General features: G+C 34.4%; 1 protein-coding gene across 2 annotated transcripts in view; it reads left to right on the forward strand.

Moving 5' to 3' along the window:
* The window catches only part of SBF2 (SET binding factor 2), a 279,067-nt gene that overhangs the window by 144,649 nt on the left and 113,972 nt on the right, over positions 1-20,446 (forward strand). For both annotated transcript variants that reach the window (XM_050896977.1, XM_050896976.1), the window contains exons 7-13: positions 12,218-12,350; positions 13,937-14,045; positions 14,785-14,898; positions 15,743-15,820; positions 18,176-18,289; positions 18,813-18,941; positions 19,702-19,800. In XM_050896977.1, the coding sequence (XP_050752934.1) occupies positions 12,218-12,350; positions 13,937-14,045; positions 14,785-14,898; positions 15,743-15,820; positions 18,176-18,289; positions 18,813-18,941; positions 19,702-19,800 (776 nt within the window). The remainder of the gene's footprint in view (positions 1-12,217; positions 12,351-13,936; positions 14,046-14,784; positions 14,899-15,742; positions 15,821-18,175; positions 18,290-18,812; positions 18,942-19,701; positions 19,801-20,446) is intronic.

Consider the following 20,446-nt stretch of genomic DNA (forward strand, 5'->3'; position numbering starts at 1 on the left):
CCAGAATTTTTGCTTTTGACTACATTTGTTGACACTTCGAGGAATGTTTTCTGTAATGTAATAGTTTCTCATTATTTTGATTCTGGTTTAGGGGAGATATAATGTTCAGCCTCTCATGTAGTGTACTTTATGCCAACAGATGACTATATTGAATTACTATATAAATGGGAAAAGACATTCCTGATAAATATATATGTGTATTTGTATGGCTGGGAAACATTATGAAAGGGTCACTGCACAGTCAGCCCGTGAGCTGACTTCAACTTGTTGACTAAGAAAATCCCAGTGTCTTCAACATAGAGCAAGAATTGTTTATATTTTAATACTTCATTATGTTCAGAAATAATGTAAGAGCAGCTAAGCAATGAGAGGTTTAATCTGCACAGCATATGAAGTGACCAAATGCAACATTTTCAGTACAGTAATACCTAAAACTGGGGGATGCACTAAGTGTTGATGTGGTGCCCTTTCCCCATCTCATGTTTGTTATGAGACTTCAGTGATATGAACCAGAACTTTTTTACTTCTGTCAGGTTGTTTACAAACTTCTTACCCAACTCACTTCCTTTTCTTTGCATGAGAAGTCACATATCGTGTGATGGGAACATATATACCCTTTGTTGGAATTCAGCAGCGTGTATGATTAAATTGAATTAAGACACTTTTGTTGAAGTATATAATCAAGAAACTCCTAATCAGTCTTTGATCTTAATAAATTGTGTACTCTCCAGCCTATGGAACCTGGCACCACATGCTGCATGAGTGGATGCTGCTGGCTTATGTTGTAGTTTCAGTTTAAATCCCAATGGCCGGTGGACTGCGATTAGCTCTATAACTCAGCAAAAGAGAATTTGCCGTTCAAGCTTTCCAAGTAGATTTGTGTAGTCTGTGAAAGAACAAATTAGATTACCAAGGGGTTTGATATGGCATTTACTGCTAATGGGCCCTTACTGCTGCAACAGCAGAACAAAAAGAAAGTATTCCTTTAGATGCTGTTGAACATAAAGGAATATTGTGATAGTGAATTTTGTACAGGGACTCTCTGCGCTCCCAAGTAACTGCACTCTGTGGACAGTCACTGAGGCTTCATTTCCCCTGCAGCATAAACTGCCAGGCAGCCGATCCCATTTGTGAATGTCCATTTCCAGTTGTACAGTCCTGCTCCGTCTGCTGTGCTGAAGTGGTGCTTTGCTCACCCGTGCTGAGCTATTTTATCTCACCAAGTTAACAGAAAAGATTTGGAGGATGGAAGGAAGGAGAGTCACATCTGTTTTCTGCCAGCAGTCTCAGGTTGTGGTTTGATGCTGTGCTAAAATCAGTCGAATAGCCAAGTGCTGCCATAAGAACAGATCCATCCCTCTTCCAGCTTGAACTAGCTCACCTTGGACTCTTGTGAGCTTTAATGCAGGTGTAAAGAAAGCAGCAGCAGCGTGTGGGTGGGATAAGACCATCCCTTTCAATGACAGCCGTCAGAGCAGCTTGCAGTCAGGTAATGATAAACTATTCTTTCAGTACATGCTGCTCAGTTTTTTTACATTTGTTTGGCATGTGTGGGTACACTGAGCTCTGTCATCTACCAGTGTAATGCTGGTGCTGTGATGCAAGCCGTCAGTAAACAGGATTCTGAAATGTGTGGGGAGGCAGTGACCAATATTTCTTGTAGTGTTCACTGTTTTACAGAACAACAAAATAAGATGCTCGCTTACTTTTTATGCAGTCTGAACTTGTATTACTAATGCCTCTTTTAATGAGACAAAATATGCAGTAGTTCATTTTAAGCAAATTGTAAATCTCAGAAAGAAAAGTTATCTGACATAAGTAAATACTACTGTTAAAGAAACTTGAAGCTGTGTATTTGATAAAGTGCTGTAGTTAATGAGCTGGTTTTTAAAAGGAAGTTTTTCAAATAAGATGAAAAATAATAAAATTATGTATTACTGTTTGCTCTATAACAGTGAGGTGAAATTTTTTTAAACTGTTAAGTGAAAATTTCTTTTGAGATATTTGAGAAGAGAGTAATTTTCTATTTATAGTAGGACTTCAGAAAACACCTCTCAGAAGACTGAAAACAAATTACTGTTTTCCAAACATGAGCAAAATGTAAACTCCAAAAAGCAAATGTCTAAGAAATAGACAAACAAATTTCAAAAAGACAAAAGAAGCTTACCATTGCTTATAGAAAATACTGAAACAGATCCTACTCGGAACAGATTACTTTTCTTTCTACTTTTGCTGGTATGAATCCAGAAATAACTTTTCTCATTATTCCAAAGCAAACTTGGTAGCAGTTAAATCATAAGACCTTGCAAAACTTTAAATTTCAAAACTTCAGTGTAAATACTTGTGCTGAGAGGAAAGGAAAAACAGTTCTATAGAAATTTCATTCCATATATTTGTTCTTGTCAAATCATGTTTAAAGTATTGCTATTTAGTTGCAGTGTGGACTGAGGTATCACTATCTCAGGAGGTCAGGAAAATCTCAGACAATTTCACGAAGAAAGACTTTTTAAAGATTGCTAAATGTTTTGCAGAGAATCCAAATATGATAGTTTAAGGAAATAAAGCGACTTTTTAGATTTTTTCACGGTTATGCTGTTTCACAGTTTTCTTAATTGAATATTTGTGGGTTTATGCTCCATGAATATCAACCAACAGTGGCTGAAGATAGCTCTAACTGAATATCCTGATCAGCCACCTCTGTTCTTGTCCCTTGAGAAAGACTTTGTAGTCCTTAGACAGGAAACAGATATGTTTGCAGTTTCTTGTGTATCCTTGACCATTTTTCCTGTGTACAGTTCAAGAATGACAATACTCTTCTCATTCTTAGAGATTTTCTTTCTAAGGATCATAATGGTATTACTCTCGCTGTGCATTCTTTTTTTTAAAGGACATTTTTTGCTTTAAATGAATCCAGTCAAATTATGAGTATCCATTTGCTCCATCAGGATTTCATTTGCAGTATTTCTACTAAGAATATTTTCCAATCCATTACACATGGCAGTCTTTCCCATATGTTATACTGTTCTTTTTCATATTGCAGCTGCTCATAATTTTGTGGGCTTAATTCTCTATTTTGCCTATCTGTTGGCTTTATTCTTAGCTACAAGTGAAATACTTGCTTTTAAAATTTTATGTAAATAAATAAGCCGTGTATTTATCTGAAATTTGTCATTGTAGTTTGATTCAGATCACTTGAGACTTGCTGTTTTATATGTAGCTGCAAAGATAACAAAAATATCCATCATCAAGGTAAAAAGTCATTAAGTGTTTTCATATGCTTCATGTGTTGGTGGAAGTGAAATGTACCGATTTCATACCTTTAGCATATACCTTTGTATTTTCCAGAATTCTGATTTGCATGTTGTGCCTATGAGTAAATAAAGATTAAGATGTCAAGGTCAGGTTCTGTGATATGCTGGTATCTGTAAGTGGACATCACCATACCAGGTTTCTGATGTTACCTAGGTAACATGGCTAAATCCCATAAAAAGGCTGTCATTAACGTCAAGGTTGTTCAGGCTTTATTCCCAGACAGTTCTTAAATTGTTGAGATTGACAATGAGGGAATAAATATAGTAATTTCATTTTGATGTGCCACTTCACTATTACAGTACATACTTTGCTAATTAGCTTATATGCAGAATCATTTCCCATAGTCTCTAAAAAGTCATGGTTATAACTTTGCTTTCTATTCATCCTGCCACAGCTTTGAATCTGTGGTCAGAAAAGTTAATATTTCTTTGTTGTAATAGTTTTCCTGATTTCTAACGTGAAATTTTAAAAACAAATTGGGTTGTTTGAAAACTTTTTAACGCTCTTTCTGAAGTTTCGTGGCTGAACAGAAATCCTTCTTTACTTTCAGACAGTTTAGCATGTATGAATCAATTTGAAGAGCTGGTAAATTGCAGTATCTATTTTTGATTACTTAAATAAATCAGCAGTTGCAAATAATTTCTCCTTCACATCAAATTACGATTTGAGATTTGCTATCAGAATAAAGAAAGATAATTTGGGTAATTTAACTGTTATAAATAATTTTTATAGCCTGTGCTTATTTTTCCAATGTATGTTTTGATGTATGTGGGAAAGAAGGTTTCACAAAATATTTGGTACAAACAATAAATTTATGCTTCTTAAAAGGGCAGTTCTTAAGAAGGAAAGTCACCTATAAAAATTGCTAGAAATGTGGGAACATTTCAGTAGCACTCTTCCACCTCTATTTAGGAAAATCAGGCAGCATTTCAGTTCATTAGTATGTATCTGTTATCCCAGTCCACTCAGAATTCTTTTACAAAATTCTTTCATTGAGTTTTGCTTAGCGTGGGCCTGTGAGGGTTATACAGAAATTCTGTATCCTGATATTAGTTTTGTACAGGATTACTGTTTATCTCTACTTACAACTTTCTCAGGGCTGGAATACTAGATATATATGGGATAAACATCCAAACCAAATAGCTTCCTATTTTAGGTATCTTACCAGATAACTAAATAACTAAGCAGAAGATGAGATGTGAAAGTAAACCATGTTTCAGCAGAATAGATTACTCAAATGTCAATGCCTGCATGCATATAGACACAGACAGTAAGAAAACAAAAACTTCTGTTTTAATCTGATAGTTAACAGTTCAATATTGAGAAATATTGCTTGCCACCCTCCCCGTAGGAGAAAAAAATTAATCTCATATTTGATTTACGTGAAGATTATCTTCCCTTCAACAGCTCTGAATTTAATTTTATATGCAAACCTACTTTGACTGACATTCTTTTGGCATTTTATTCTTTACTGGAATTTGGTTTTGATGTGTGTTCAGTAAAAAGAAAAAAAAAAGAAAAAATACAAACCCAACATTTAAAATAAAGTAACTAAATCTGTTTTTAGTAGCACCTGTCAAGCTTGTCTGTATGAGCCAGACATACAATCAGTTGCAAACCTTCAATTGGTAATGCAGGTTATGTTTGTAAAATTCAAAGTTATTGCTTTCATGTAAATTTGGCATTTACCTCCCTGCCATGTGAGTACTTTCTATACATGAAACCATTATTTGTCTGGTTTACCTTCCATTGTCTTTTCTGCTTTATTGAGAAAACTCACTCAACACACTCATATAAATCTTGAGCTTACCAGTCTCACTTTGGATATGTATAGCTCTAAAACTGTTCATATGAAATGCTATATGCACTTCTCTCTTTCAGGAATGAAGACCTTGTTATCTAAATATTTTATTATTAATTGTATTTAGCTGTATCATTGTCTGTGGAAAAAAAAAATTTGCTGATGATGTTCACTCAGTGTATTGGCAGAGTTGTGTTTGAAGGCTTAAGAAATCCAGAGGGCTTTTGCTCTCCTTTAAGTAGATCTGCAGAGGGATTTAATGAAATTGGTAATAATGAAGTGATACCAACATGCAAATGACAGACATCACCATGTGTCTTCCTAAGTAGATCATATACTGTGCTTAATCCCTGTTTCCTTGTGCCTGTGTAATTTTGGGTTTGGATGACAACCATCTGCTTGACTCAATGTTGACAGAACACAGTTGATACTGTTAAACTTTGAGGGAGCAATAGTGGTAGGAATATTTATCCATCAGCTGAAGAGGTCTTTTTTATATATATATTCGTTTTCATAGTCTCTTTGATATGCTGTTTAATGATCAGTTGGCTTTTATGGCATTTATACCAGAATCTTTCTGTATGGTCCTGTTCCTAACCTCTTCCCACCCTCCCCAAAGGCTGGTTTGTAGAGAAGCCTCCGTTCTGCCCTGCTGCTTACAAAGAACATGCAACATTCATGGTTCAGATCCTGAATTGCCTTCAGTTCCAAAATTAAAAGTTTATCTCTAAAAATGTGTTTTAATTTCAGTGCTACAACACACCTGTGTTTGCTTCTATGTGCTCAGAAATTAGTACGAACACTTTATTCATGAAATGTTTGATTCTTTGAGGGAGTCTTAGCTGAAGGCTCTGTGCTTTAGAGGCTGCTTCTCTTCCTCCTTAGTCTGACAAAGACCAAATAAGTTAATTGCTTGAGGTACTCGTCTGACTTATGTTCTCTGTTACCCAGCCAGAAAGCAGGATAAATTAACCCTCACAAAACTCTCTGCTGGCACAGCTAGATTGCTCCCTGTTTGTGAGCAAGTTTGGCTATGATTTAATCATGTAGTGTGCGGTGCAGTCCTACTCTAATAACAGAACTGCATACTTTTCTAAATGTGAATTGATCCTGAACTGAGTGACACAGCAATTTTTGGGGTTTGTTTTAACAGTGTGTAGTTGATTGGAGATACTGTGTAATTTTTGGATTGACAAATGAATACTATTTGGCAAGGATTGCCTATATGAGTATTGAGTACAATTGTTGCCTCTTATTTATTAGTTAAGCTCGTATTTTGTTCATTAGCAGTGCTATGCAGCTACATCTAAAATTAAAAATGAAAAGATTTTTGTTTTTCTCTACTGTTTTCCCAGTTATCTTTAGAGCTTGACACTGCCTGGCACAGAACTTGTACTATGCACTCTCCAGTGGCCTTTCAGAAAGGCTTTTCAGTCTTTGTTGACCCATTTCCTGGATTAGTCTGGCTAAGTTATGGATTATTTTGTCTATTAAGCTTTTTCCTGTGTCCAGTAATTCAAGAATGGCATATTGGCATAATAATGTATTCAACTAACTGAGTTTCCAAATCCACGTTTGTAACTCTTTACAAAACTCTGAAGAAGTTAGTGATAATATTTTGATTTCATGCAATATAGAGGACAGTTAATAATTTGTCAAGTACACTTCATGTTTGGGGTTTTTTTAATCATGCTTAAATAAATACTTAAATTCTAGAACAACAGGAAGCAGGCAGAATGATACATTTGTTGATGTAGGATGTCAGATAATTTAGTACAAATTACAGATTCTTTAAATACTTGAAAACAGTGAAGGTCAGGAAGCCTCCATTCAAAATTTTCCAGCGTATGTATAATATTTTACAGGATGTCTGTCTGTGTGTAGACTGCAAAAGAGTAATCTGTAAAAATCAACTTGTTTGTTGTTTTTCGTGTTGTCTATTTATGCCCTGACAAATTAGCATCGGATGTAGTGTGGAGTCTGAAGACCAGTATACGGTTCAAGGTTACAGACAGACACGATTGTGTCTTGTAGCATGAGGAAACAGCTCAGGCTATTATTCAGAACTGTTTGTTTTCAGTAAACAACATGCAAGGCTTGCAACAACACCTTGGTGGCTTGGTCAAATAATTTAATCAATGGTTTAAATGGTTTAAAAAAGGAAAGTAATCAAAAGTCTTACTATTTGTAATTTGTTTGATTCTATCAGATGATCCTTCACAGTCATTATATTGCTGATATTCCTGAAAACGTATATTTCAAAGTACATGTGGAGCAATAATTTTGAGTTAGTGACTATTATCTTGAAAATAAGAAAATTCCAGATTAGATGTCTATATTGTACACTTGATTTTATTTATTTTATATTCTTCTGTATTGTATACAGAGTATTAAAAAAAAAAAGAAAAAAGAGAAGGAAAACAACTGGTACCAAAGAAGCTTTCTGGGCTGTACAAGTTTTTCAGTCAGTGGAATTGATTAGCCTGGGTTTCACTGTCCAAATGCGTTTCCAAACTGAGTAGTCTGTTTTCAAGAAGTTGGTCAATATTGGTAATTAGCTTCTCAATGGAACAGCACTTCTATTATGCAAAAAAAGCCCCAAATCAAAAACCCCCAAAACTTCAGAGCCTCTCCTTAGGTATAAATTTAATATTTCTTAGGCTGTGAAGCTTTCATTCAGGAAAGAAAAGGGTAAGAGCCAGTGAAGTTCTCACTTTAAACTGGCTTTTGTGAAAGATACCTAAAGAAATGACCTTGGTTATTTCTTGGGATTTTTTTGTTTTGTATTGTATTGTTATTTCTTGTAAGTTATTTATGCATTTTTTTATATGAACTCTGATTACACAGGACAAGTCAAACACTCTCATTGTGCTATATTCATTTGTATTGTAGGTACCTTGCAGAAATTAAAATAATTTTGTTTTCAAATGCAAGCACACAAGATTCCTAGTCTCTTTGTTTCTGCTGAAATGTGGCCAGTTTTCGTGAGGTGACTTTCTGCTTTTTATGCATTCAGAACGCAGAAAATGGTCGAGAGAATTTAGAAATAACTTTTAGATGGAGATTTGATTCATTGAAAATTCCAGGTTCAGCTTGAAGTTAAGAACATCTATAAAGTTATGTGGGTTACATTAGGTAACTATCTCATGTTTCCCACGCAGGTTTCTTGTAGGCGTTCGGACTTAGCCTAGATGCGCAGACAGGGTGTGCAGGAGATCTGTGTCCTGCACTTGGCTCTCTGCTGAGGTGTTACCTTGTGCAGGGATTTTAGCCAATGATAGATTGCACAGCAGTAATGTACACAGTTTACAGCTACTTTTAACTGCTTTTTCAGAGGACTGACTGCTAACTTGGACATGTGACAGGAATTGCCAGACTGAAGAGACAATGATTCTTATCCCTTTTTTATATGTCAGCAGTTGGCCATTGAGCTTTCCTTGCCCCTACCAGCCTGTCTCCTTGCTTTGGTGATGGCTGTCATTTGTCCCGGTTCAAACTCACAGAGAAGGTTGGATATTTCCCAGTGTCCTTACTGTTTTTTTCCTACTGTTCCTTACAAGACCTGCTGATTTATGAGAGAGATGTATTTAGATGCTCTCAATTTTGGTCACTTCCAGAAGTTCTGCAAATAAAGCAATGCTTTTGTCTAACTCAGCAAAGCTGGGGCTACATCTAGTGCATTCATATCACAGAAAACATTTCAAATTCATTTTTCATGGCTAGTTAAAATGTATTGAACATCTGAGAGACCAACTAGCGGAATGTAATAAAAACATGTTTGCAGTAAATATTCTTCTATGTGGCATCAAGTTTATACATGGGACATAGTTGCTAAAAATAGTCATCTTAACTATCAAATTATATTGGTGCTGATTAAGCTACAATGAGAAATGCCTTGGTGGAGTACAAACTGAAGCTTTATCTGCGGCCACTAATATGCAGCAAAACCAGACTGATTTCCCTAGTGAAACTATGAAAGCCTCACAAACTGTATCGTCACTGCTTAATAGTTTAAATAAAAAAAGCGCATTGGTTTATTTCTTCTTTTTTCGCTTCTTTTTATTCCATTAAGTGTTGCCTTTTGAGTATAGTCCCTTTGTCCTCCAGTAAAACCTCAGGAGAAAGATAGAACTTGTGAACTCTAGTCTTACTGTAGTTGAGTTCAGATGACAAACCTGTTGTTGTTGTACTTCCACCCACCCCACCCACCCCCCCCAAGTTTTACAGAAATGAAGACCTTATTTTTCTGGTTACCAAGAACATACTCTGTTAGGTAGAAAAGTTGAACTTCAATAGAACTTCAGCGCTGAGTTTTGACCTGTCTTCTAACATAGTCTACATGAACTTGGGTTCTTAAAAGAAACTATCAAGAAAAATCAGCAAGGAAAAAAAATTACACTGACTAGACACCCAAAATTTTCTGTAAACTGAAGACACTTACCGAAATCCATTTCTTACAGTGGTAAAGATAAAATCAAACAGACATACAGGTTAACACTATATATGAGCATGAAGAGTTACCTATATTAACTATACAATAGTGTATCATTTTAGTACTCCCTAGGAGACTGTGCGATCTCGTGCTTTACAGCCAATGTGTTCTCACTTTTTTTAATAGAACAAAAAAATCAATGTAACCGTAATATTTTGTTTTGGCTTCATAGACAGATATCAACACTAGAAAGTCAGAGTGGTTTATGCACATCTTCTTTTTAGAAGGCCAGTGTTCAAATACTATGAAGTACTTGCAGGTGTCCTTCTTATACATAAGCAAAATCTTGATTTCCACTTCATTCATGTGTTTTGTTAGTAAAATTTTTGCATTTTTAAGTGCTCAGTTATTATATACTATTGAGAATTGTGTATTGTTTTGATATCTGATGAGGAAGCCTATATTCAGAAGAGATTTCAAGTGAAAAATGCTGATACTGGGTAAGTTTTAGGACTTCTAAAGGTAGTAGAATTAAGATATTCCTTCTAGACTCTTGAATCATCATAATCCACAGCAAGGTAATATCATATAGCTAGAAAAAAGGGCTATTCTTTTAGACAGCTTGATTTCATCTGAATACTTTCAGTAAAGGAATGTTTTAATTCTTTGTAAAACACAGTTTAAAGTCAATAACATCCAGAAAATATTTTAGAACTGTTACCTCTCAGTCTAGGTTGCCATTTTAAGATGTACAGAATGGAAAACCATCTCTTTCAAGAATTTTTAGGTATAGATATTTTGATCACAAGAGGGATTTTTTAGAGAATTTAGTTGTACCAAATGTTGTATATATTTGTGAGTTTTTTAGGTATTATTTTCCTCAGTAATACCTGCCAGAACATTATAGGTTTATAGAGGATTGTTTGAGAATTTTTGTATCTGATTATAGGAAAAAAGTGTCAGATGTTTAAAAAAATATATTCCTAAGTGTCTTAATAAGATATTTGGTGTGGAATGAAATGGTGTAAAAAGCCCAGTTAGCTTGAAAACAAAAACTTAGTTTAAAACAAATAGTATACTCCAAAACAATCTTGAAAATCCTCTGGGAAAGGAACAAGGGCAGTTTTGCATACAAAGGGCAGTGCAAGTTTTTAATTTCTTACAGAGATTTTTTTAAACAGGCAGCAGTTTCTAAGTTTGTGTTCAAATATATACATACCCTCGTACGTACATACACAAGAAAGGACACTATTTCAAGTTAGCTTCTAACCGTTCACTGATGAGTGCTATTTCATTCACATGAGGAAACTAGTTCGATTTTTTTCTTTAACACTGTCCTTACATTGTGTATTACAAAGCAGTTTGTTTTATACTAGCACAATATTAATTATGCCACTGAAAACAATAGCAAATATTTGCAACAGTAACTCACTCAGCGTTATAACAAAGCCTTCTGTCCTTGAGTCCTCTCAAGTCTCTGCCTTTGATTTCATGAGTCTGTCCTTAGGATTCTTGGAGAATGGAGTTTGAAAGCACAAGCTATTATGTTATTGTTTGACTTGTTCATCCTAAGAATTAGGTCTTTTTCTCAACAACCCTCTCCAAATCCTTGTCCCTTTATGTTTATGAACCAAGCTCCACTCCAGTGAAGCAAATTTTCATACAACATCATACAAAAAAAAAAACCCTGTCAAAACATGTAATAAAAATTACTTAAGCAAAATGTTAATTATCATATGAATATAGTGGCTCTCCATAGTCACACTTCTTATTGGGAAGATTATTGTAAGATAAGCAGTAGCTTTGTAAAGGTAATACAGGCTGCCTTACTGATAACACAAGCCGTGTCCTCAGGGAAACATCATACATTCCAGCATATTTCAGGAAATTTCATAAATTTCAGCATATCTCACATATCTCAGACATGTCTGCTTCTCAGGATAGGACTTTGTTTTAAAGGAAATGTATTTTTGGTTTTCCCTGAAAGCACATGGCTTTGTCTCCTAGGTAAATCATATTGTCTTAAAAAAAAACCCCTCATCATCTGATTCATGAGTCTTACCCTAAATCTAGTGGGACTTGTTTAAACAGTCAGCCCTTCTTTAACATATCCTTCTAATGACATGTACGCTCTTACTGCCCTTTTTTAACCTTGTGACTCCTAGAACGCTCTCCATGGATGAAGTATGAATGTATTTACTGGGAAGTCTTTGTCATTTTCTTTTGAGCTCGGCAGTATGATTCCCCCCCCACCCCCATGGAGATACATAAAGGTTTAGAAGTTAAGCCTGGATCAGTGACCAGAATTGAATTCTAGATACACAGAAGGCTATGCAGAAGATACACATAATACTGTTTGAAGTCATTATTAAGCATTGCTGGGATTTGTGCTGAGAAGAGGAAATCCTTGAAAGTGGTATTGAAAGGGAGATATAATACGATATATTTGAAATGTAGAAATACATTCAGATAGTATTTTAGCAACCTGAAAAATAGAAAGGAAGCTGCACTAGTTAAATAAAAGGTAGAAAAACTTGGGGTTTGGCAATTCATGCATTTATCATATGCTTTTTGAAAATTCCTCCAGAAAATGGTACATTTTAATGTAATTTTGATTCTTCTTTTGCCACATTGTTACAGGTTTGTTTTTTGTTTTTTGTTTTTTTTTTAAGGAATCCAAAATGTACTCAGCTTATTCTGTGCTGTGCTTACAGAAAATAAGGTTCTCTTTCACTCAGCAAGTTTTCAGAGGCTCAGTGATGCTTGTAGAGCTCTGGAGTCTTTGATGTTTCCCCTCAAATACAGGTGAGTTGAGTGTTGATTCTTTGAACTCTGACTAATTTTATAACTTATATTACATTGTCCTTAACAAAAGGAGTTGTGCTGTGTTTGTTGAAATAAGCAAAGGTTTTCATGATCATATATTAAGTCCTAGTCTGTACATATCATTAATAAAAATCTGATTGCATTATGACAGTGAAAACAATTAAAGGAGACACATCCTACCGACAAATACAATAGAAACCCTACTCACATCAATTGGATGGTAAAACTTGACTGTGATGATCCGTGAGTGAATGCATGGAAAAGATATGGGGGAGATCTAATAGCAGCCTGCCAATAAGTAAGAGGAGGTGTGTGGCAGGACAACAAGAGATTGGGGTCAGAAACTGAAATAGTGAAGAGGGAGGTTTCTGACTGTATGCAGGGAAAACGTGTTTTATTATGAGGATAACTAAGCAGTGGAACAGAGAGCCTATGGAACTTCCATCCCTGTAGGTTTTCAGGACCCAGCTGGACAGAGCCCTGGACAACTTGATCTGGATTCAGCCTTGACCCTGCTTTGAGCAGTAGGTTGGACTAAATGATCTCCTGAGGCCCTTTATAACCCGAAAGATTCTGTGGTTCTAAGATAACAGCTACATTAGCTTGTATCACAGTTTTAAGTCACTGACAAATGTCCGCCAGAGAATGAATTGAAATCAACAAATTGATCCGCTCTAAAAAGCCACATCTGAATCCAGTGTTTTGAAATGGAAAACTTAATGTCAAGCTATTTGGGGGTTTTAGGAAGAAGACATCTAATTCTGACTCATGTGTTTCAAAACATGCTTGTATTTTAATGGCAAGTTTTTATTTAAAATATTTCAGAGATGAGCTTAATTTTAATACAGAATAAGAAGGAAAAAAATGAAAGTGAGTTTTGGGATATGTTTCTTAATGCTAGAATAGTCATGAATGTAAATTTTAATAACTATAAATTAGGTGTTGAAATGCATTGATCAGTTTAGATCCAGATTTTCATGTTGCTCTGATGAAAACACTGATTTTTTTTTTTTTTTAAATTGTCAAATCAAGTAAACAATATCAGAAATACATTGTTCTATACATAATGTTTAGTTGTCATTTCAATATCAAAGCAAAAGATTTCATTTAAAAATTTCTTATTAATGATATTTTACAAAAGGCTGAATTGTAGGTGTCTGGCCAAAAACTAGCCATGTTTTTAAAATGAAGGTATTAGCCATAACTTTAGTGTCCCTAGTTACCTAAAAGTTGTGGACAAATATAATGGCCATATAACATAAATGTTACATATATAAATGGGCTACTCTTATTTTGCAAAATACACTTGTTTACAATGAATTGTAGACCCTATAATATAATAATTTCTGGAGTTTACATGACAGATGTTCTTTCAACAGCATGGCACTTTATAAAGAAGTATTTAATTAATACTTTCATCTTTTGTATTTTTAAAATACAGGTATTTATAGTAAATTTAATGCTTAACAGGAAGATTTTTTTTTTTTTTTTTTTTAAGAAAAAAGCTGCCCTATGTGAAAGGATAGTCAGAAGCTTTCATTTTATTTTATTTATTCTTTTCACAGTTATCCCTATATTCCAATTCTTCCTGCACAACTATTGGAAGTTCTCAGCTCACCAACACCTTTCATAATTGGTGTACATTCTGTCTTTCGCAGTGACATTCATGAGCTTGTAAGTATGTCTACCCAGCATATTCATAGTCACAATGTCATTTGTGATGTTTAGTTCCAGAGTTTTTCCGTGCTTCAGAGATGTTTATATGAACGATTCATATACTTTTCAAATATTATTGTAGAAAGCAAGGCAAGACAATCAGGAGGAGAAAAAAGAAAAAGCATCAATTCTTTTGTAAATACTGAGACTATAAAGTAGAGGAGGGAAATGATTTGATTCTAGTGCAGGATGGGAAGGAATGGATCCATTTGCAGCTTTGTCATGTATTTGTCATGCGTTTGAACAATTCACTTAGGATTTTCAAATGTATCCTCAATTATTTTATTTTATCCTTACTTTTTAAGCACGTGCTTGGAGAAACTGAACCAGAGGTACAGAGGTGCCTAGAAACATGTAATTTTACTTACAGTTGTCCTCACCATGTCCTTTTGCAAACAGCCTATTAGATATCTCAAATCACTGAACACAGACCTGGAACATCCAGAAACAGAAGTCACTTTTGAAAGTTTGTCCTAATTTTACTTTCTTTGGTTTGCATTCATTTTTCATGGCTAGATTCAGTAATATGAAGTATTTGGAGTATTTCCTTTATCAAAAACATTCTATGCATTAAAGTTAGTACTGTTTTAATTTGTTTATTTTAACTTATGTGCAGATCATGAAATTTGAACTGTTGTGTTTTTAAACTATGCTCACAGTATGCACTACCGATAACGTGTTTGTTTGTCCCTTACAGTTAGATGTTATCATAGCAGACCTGGATGGAGGCACAATTAAAATTCCTGAATGTATTCATCTTTCTCAGCTGCCAGAGCCACTGCTACATCAGACTCAAATGGCGCTTTCTCTAGTATGTTTTGATACAAACCCCATTTTCCACCCTCTCACCTATTTTTAAAGAATGAAAAATGAATTTCAGTGTTAAATCACTTTCAAACACACTGAAAATGTGAGATTTAAAACTATGATTCATGCCAGCATTCCTGTTTTTAGAAGAATTTATTATCTGAAGTTAGAGTTAATATCATCAGTAATTTACTACTAAAATGTTTTTTCGCTATTCAAGAGGTAGGTAGTGATTTTTCCTTCCTAATAATGATTTTTTAGTAAGAGTTCAACCTCAGGATTTGAGCAGCATTGTTACTATTCAGTTTAACTTCTTTTCTGTTTTTATAAATTCATTTCAACTGTTCATTGTCTTGAAGTTTAACAAATTAATAACCAATTAGTCTTTAAGTTTTATTTGTATGATACACCTATATCAGTATTCAAGAATGACTGATTCTACATTAGGGAATCACAAAAAAAAAGTAGTTCAGTTTGTCTTTTTACTATCATTGTCATAAGTTAGAAATCATCTTATTTGGAGGCTTCTGAACAAATCATCTTATCTTAAAGAGAAGAATTTTCTGTCTGTTAATCTGTTTCAGATGAATCGACTCTAAAATCCCTAACTGTATTGACTAGCTTCATTGACTGTAATAGGAGTTTTTGATAACTAGGTCACTTATAAAAACCTGAAGCTGAGAAACTAATCCCACCTTTATTTCCGTTCAGTCTTCATAATTTAACTCAATCTATTATTTAAGGTACTTACTATCAGTGAATATTAATTTGAGAAAGAAGAAAAAAAGTAATTTATCCTTTCCTCAGCAAAATGAGGGGGAAAAAAATTTGTTTAAAAAATTCTCTAGGTTTTGCATCCTGATTTGGAAACAGCAGATTATGCGTTCCCTCCCCCACGAGCAGCTTTATCACACTCAAAAATGCTGGTAAGATTTCTGTGTTATGTCTGACTTTCTTAAGTACAAAACTGTTGAAATTTTAGACTAACTTTCTTTTAAGAATTTCTACTTTGTGTTTTCTTTTCCATATCCATATTCTTTATAGTATTATTGGTGGAGCAAAGAAATGCCATTGGACTTTGCATTCTGCCCTTTAATAGCATTCTAATGGGTTCAAAGTTTTTATAAACATGTTTGTATTAATATGGAAGCACCTTATTTTCTTTTAATATTGCTGTCTGTTGAGTTAAATCTGTGCCTCCTCTGTTTTGTAGACCAGTAAAGCTGCAGAATTTTACATAAGTGGACAAACTGGTCTTTTTCTGTGTTTGTGTAAATGTTAAAATCAAGTTCTCTTATAGACACACTCAAAAAAAAAAAAAAATTCAGAAACACTAAAAATGTCATTCAAGATCTAGATTTTTAGAGTAAATATGAGTAAAGATGGGAGTGCTGGCTGTGTCAGCAAAACATAAGTCACTGGTTTTACAATAATGATGATGATTATTATACATTGTATGCTTGGACATATTGGGAAAGGAGTTACATAGTTTTTAACTATACATGGTTAAATGGCTTTAATGAACCTCAACCTGAATGAAACTATATGTAATTGTCTATACTAAAAAAAGTCTGTAGAAAGTTTTCTACTAAAATCTAGTTAATTTAGATTAAAAGTAGTTATGAAGCCATGATAACAACTTGGTAAAGCTGCAGGTTTTGGCTTGTCTAGAATTGAACTTGAGTTGGTAGTCCAAACTAAAATCCAAAAGCCAATTCAATTTAAGAACACACATTGGGTTTTTTGTGTAGGTGTATTTGAAAACATAAAACTCTGAAGTGGTACAATATATTTGTTGTTCTTATTTCTTGCTTTAAGATTTTTTTTTTCCATTGCTGAAGACAGGAAATGTCATCCAGATTTCATTTAAACTAATGGCAGAATGCAGCTAAGATCTCACTTTGAATAGTGAAGTTATAAATTAATATAATTTTGTATCAAAATAAGAATTTTGTTAAATCTAAAAGAAACAACCATGTTTTCAAGTAGTCCAAAATGTCAGGGTGCAAATGTACCTGTTAAAATCCTAGAGAGCAGCCTGGACACAGAGAAAATGAGAATCTCTCTCAGTAAAGTGAGCCCTTACAAAATTAAGTTAAAAACAGAATAACATTGATCATGTTCCAGTGAAGAATAAACAGACATCTAGAAAAATATTCCAGTAGGACAGCTTTATCGAATCTTATATATACCTAAACTTATTTCTTTAAAAAATCATTACAAGCTTTACCTTATTTAGGTTGTATTTGCTTGTTGATTAGCTGATCAGCTGTTTACCTGGTTAGTTAATCTAATATTCTTTGCTGCTTGTAACTTTTAAAGTTAGAGTTTGTTTAAAAAGTCCTTTGAGACACCATAAAACCTGAGGTCATAAAACAATTTTTAGGACCTCGGGTTTTAGACATGGCTGCAGTCTGAGTAGGTACCTCAGCTAAGATAAAGTAACATGGGTGACACAGGATTTGATTGCAGTCTTCAGTTGCATCTGGGCCAGCTGAAGATGTCACTGCCCCAAGTCTGCCCCCAACTGTTCACATCATTTCCATTAATTCATCAATGTTTATGTAAGCACTCCCTTACTCATTTAAATCAAAATAAACCAGGACTTTAAGGATCTACTGTTTAAACTTTTTAAACTAACCTTGGCTTATTTTGGCTGCAGTAGATTGGCAAGTGAAGACGTGAGTTGGAAGAGTGCTAGACAAGTAGTTGAGCAAACTTAGAGCACTCTCCTTAGCTGGCAGAGCCACAGCACATGACTGTGGTGATGCCTGTGATGCTCTGAGCCTGGTTCCCCCAGCAGCAGCAATGCCAGCTTAGGCTCCTATGGTTCCCTGCCACCCCTGCCCACTCCGATGGCAATGCTTGTTTTGTGCTGCAGAGCCACACTTATTTTAGGGAGTAAATCCAGGCTAAAATACCCTCTTTCCTTTATTTAGCATCAGTTTTCTCTCATGGCAGTTCCTTCATGTGGTTCACCACATGACCATCCCAACAGTTACAGTTGCGTTGCCCAGAGCCTGTTGTGCAGGCGGAGAAAAGAGCAGTAGGAGAAAACGGGTGAATATGTACTAAATCGGTCATTGCCATCTGCGGACAGGTCAGTGAAACTGTAGCCTCATATAAGATAACTTCATATGGGTACAGATATCTCCACTTCTATGCTACACTGCTGCATTGTTTGATGAATTTGTAGGCATTTCTCAGACAGTTTTATACAAAGTGTGGAAAAGTTTAGAATACAAAAATGTTTTGACAGCATATTCAATTACTGCTTACAGGATAAAGAAGTGCGAGCTATCTTCCTTAGGCTGTTTGCACAACTTTTCCAAGGATACCGGTCATGTCTTCAGCTGATTAGAATTCATGCTGAACCAGTAATTCATTTCCATAAGGTAAAAGAGAAGCAGTTACGTATCTTGAGTTAGTATTTGTTTGTGTCATGTTATTCCCATGAGCTTGCCTTTTGAACAAGTGTTAAAGTTTAAAAAAATAAAATAATCTACACGTGATAAGCCTATCATTTTGACATAGCACCATTTAAATGTATTTTAGTGGAACTAATTGTAGGGACAGTGATGAAACGTGAAATGAAGTTAACATTAAAATTTAATGCAAAGAAATGTTTGAGGAATCATTAAGGAATTTTGAAAACATATGTAGTTAGAAGACAATAGTTAAAAGTACTAGTTCTCTGTTTTATTAATTGTGAGATTTATAAAATGTGTGCATCAAACTTCCTGTTATATCACTCCTGAATTTAGATATAAAAAGATACTAGGTAATATAAAAGATTTAATTAGAAAGTACCACATATTACTCTAAGCTGGTGAAAATGTTTAACTGCTAGTACATAAATAGTTGGCTGTAGTTTTGATACTGATAAAATACGTGCATTTTTTTCTGTCTTTATTGCAGGCAGCCTTCTTGGGGCAGCGAGGCTTAATTGAGAATGACTTTCTAACCAAAGTTCTCAATGGAATGGCATTTGCTGGTTTTGTGTCAGAGAGGGGTCCTCCTTTCAGAGCTTGTGATCTTTTTGATGAGGTAAAAACTGTTTCTATATTCCCAAGTAAATTAAAATGTACCTACAACATTTCAGCATGTGAAAAACTATTGAGATGCTTCCAAATCCTCACTGTTTATTATATAAAGTTTATACTCAGTTCTCATTTTCTACTAAGCATACATTTCGAGCTTACTTCCATAAAATCATGCCCTGCTTATATGTATGAAGTTAAACAGTTGTATAAATCATGGTAATGCTGTTCCTATTGTCAGGTTTGGAACTTCATAATGCGTCACATGTGCTAGTACAGAATTATTTTGAGTAATTTAATTATATTCTTAGAAACATTGAAAAAGTAATTGAGAAATGTTAAATTAAATACATACCCAACAATATAAACTGGGACAAACATTTTTTCTTTTAAAAAGTACTGCCATATTTGTACTGTGCTGGCTTTTGTTTGAATGTAGAGTACAAATAGAGTTTGGTATTAATTCTGCATAGTAGTAGACTATATGAGAAATATGGATTATGGTATTAGCAATGTTAAAGGAATGTTTTAGGTATGTAGGAGTTTCTATGTGAGGTCGGACTATAAAATCTGGTAACAGAAACTCTATAAGAAAGTGAAAATGTCTCATGTTCCAGAGCAATGTGACATTGCATTTTTCAGTGTTTGGTTTTCTTTGCTCAGTTTCAATTTCGAATTAACATTTCATAATTTAAATAGGAAAGAAATTATTTTTAGTTTAATTACAAATATTTGTATTCTTTTTTCCCTTTTTTTTTTTTTTTAAGTTGGTAGCCTTTGAAGTCGAAAGAATTAAAGCTGAGGAAGGTAATCCACCAAAAATGATAAAGCATGTTAGAGAACTTGCAGAACAGCTCTTCAAAAATGTAAGTTTACTATACCTGCTGCACATTTAGACTTGAGATAGTAACATTGAAAATTCACATTTCTGAGATTGATCCAGTATCTGAAAATGAAAATGACTGCTTGTGGTAGTCATCATCTGCATTATGACAAAAGACTTTGGAACTTTAAATGTCAACAATTTTGTACATGTGAAGGAAGTTCAATATACTAATATTCATTTACCTATTAACTACTGCTACTTAGCATTCTATTTGCTTAGTGTCTAGTCATATAATGTATATAAACTGTTATTTTCTCTGCTGCAACCTGTCCATTCCAAATACGTCTCTTTTCTTGCCTCTCAACAATTTTCTATATGAAAACAGTACATCCAATTGGTATAATGTATACTTTCGGCAGATCTTTCCTGCTGTGCCAACCCAGTCCCCATGGTTTGTGTGCTCAGCAAGCACTATTTCATTTCTTACAGCTTGTTTCTTGGACTCTTTAGGTTTCCAAGAATACCATTTCCAGTTTCATTCTTGCCTTCCTATCATGCCTTTATGTTACATGGTGCTTTTGTAAAATCTCTTAGCATTCTATTAGCTGGTTTGGGGGGGGGGTTCTGTTGTTTATTTCTCTCTCTTTTTTTTTTTTTTTTTTTTGGCATCAGCTAATCTCCCCCCC

This window comes from Gymnogyps californianus, chromosome 5 (genome assembly GCF_018139145.2).
Source record: "Gymnogyps californianus isolate 813 chromosome 5, ASM1813914v2, whole genome shotgun sequence".
NCBI lineage: Eukaryota > Metazoa > Chordata > Aves > Accipitriformes > Cathartidae > Gymnogyps > Gymnogyps californianus.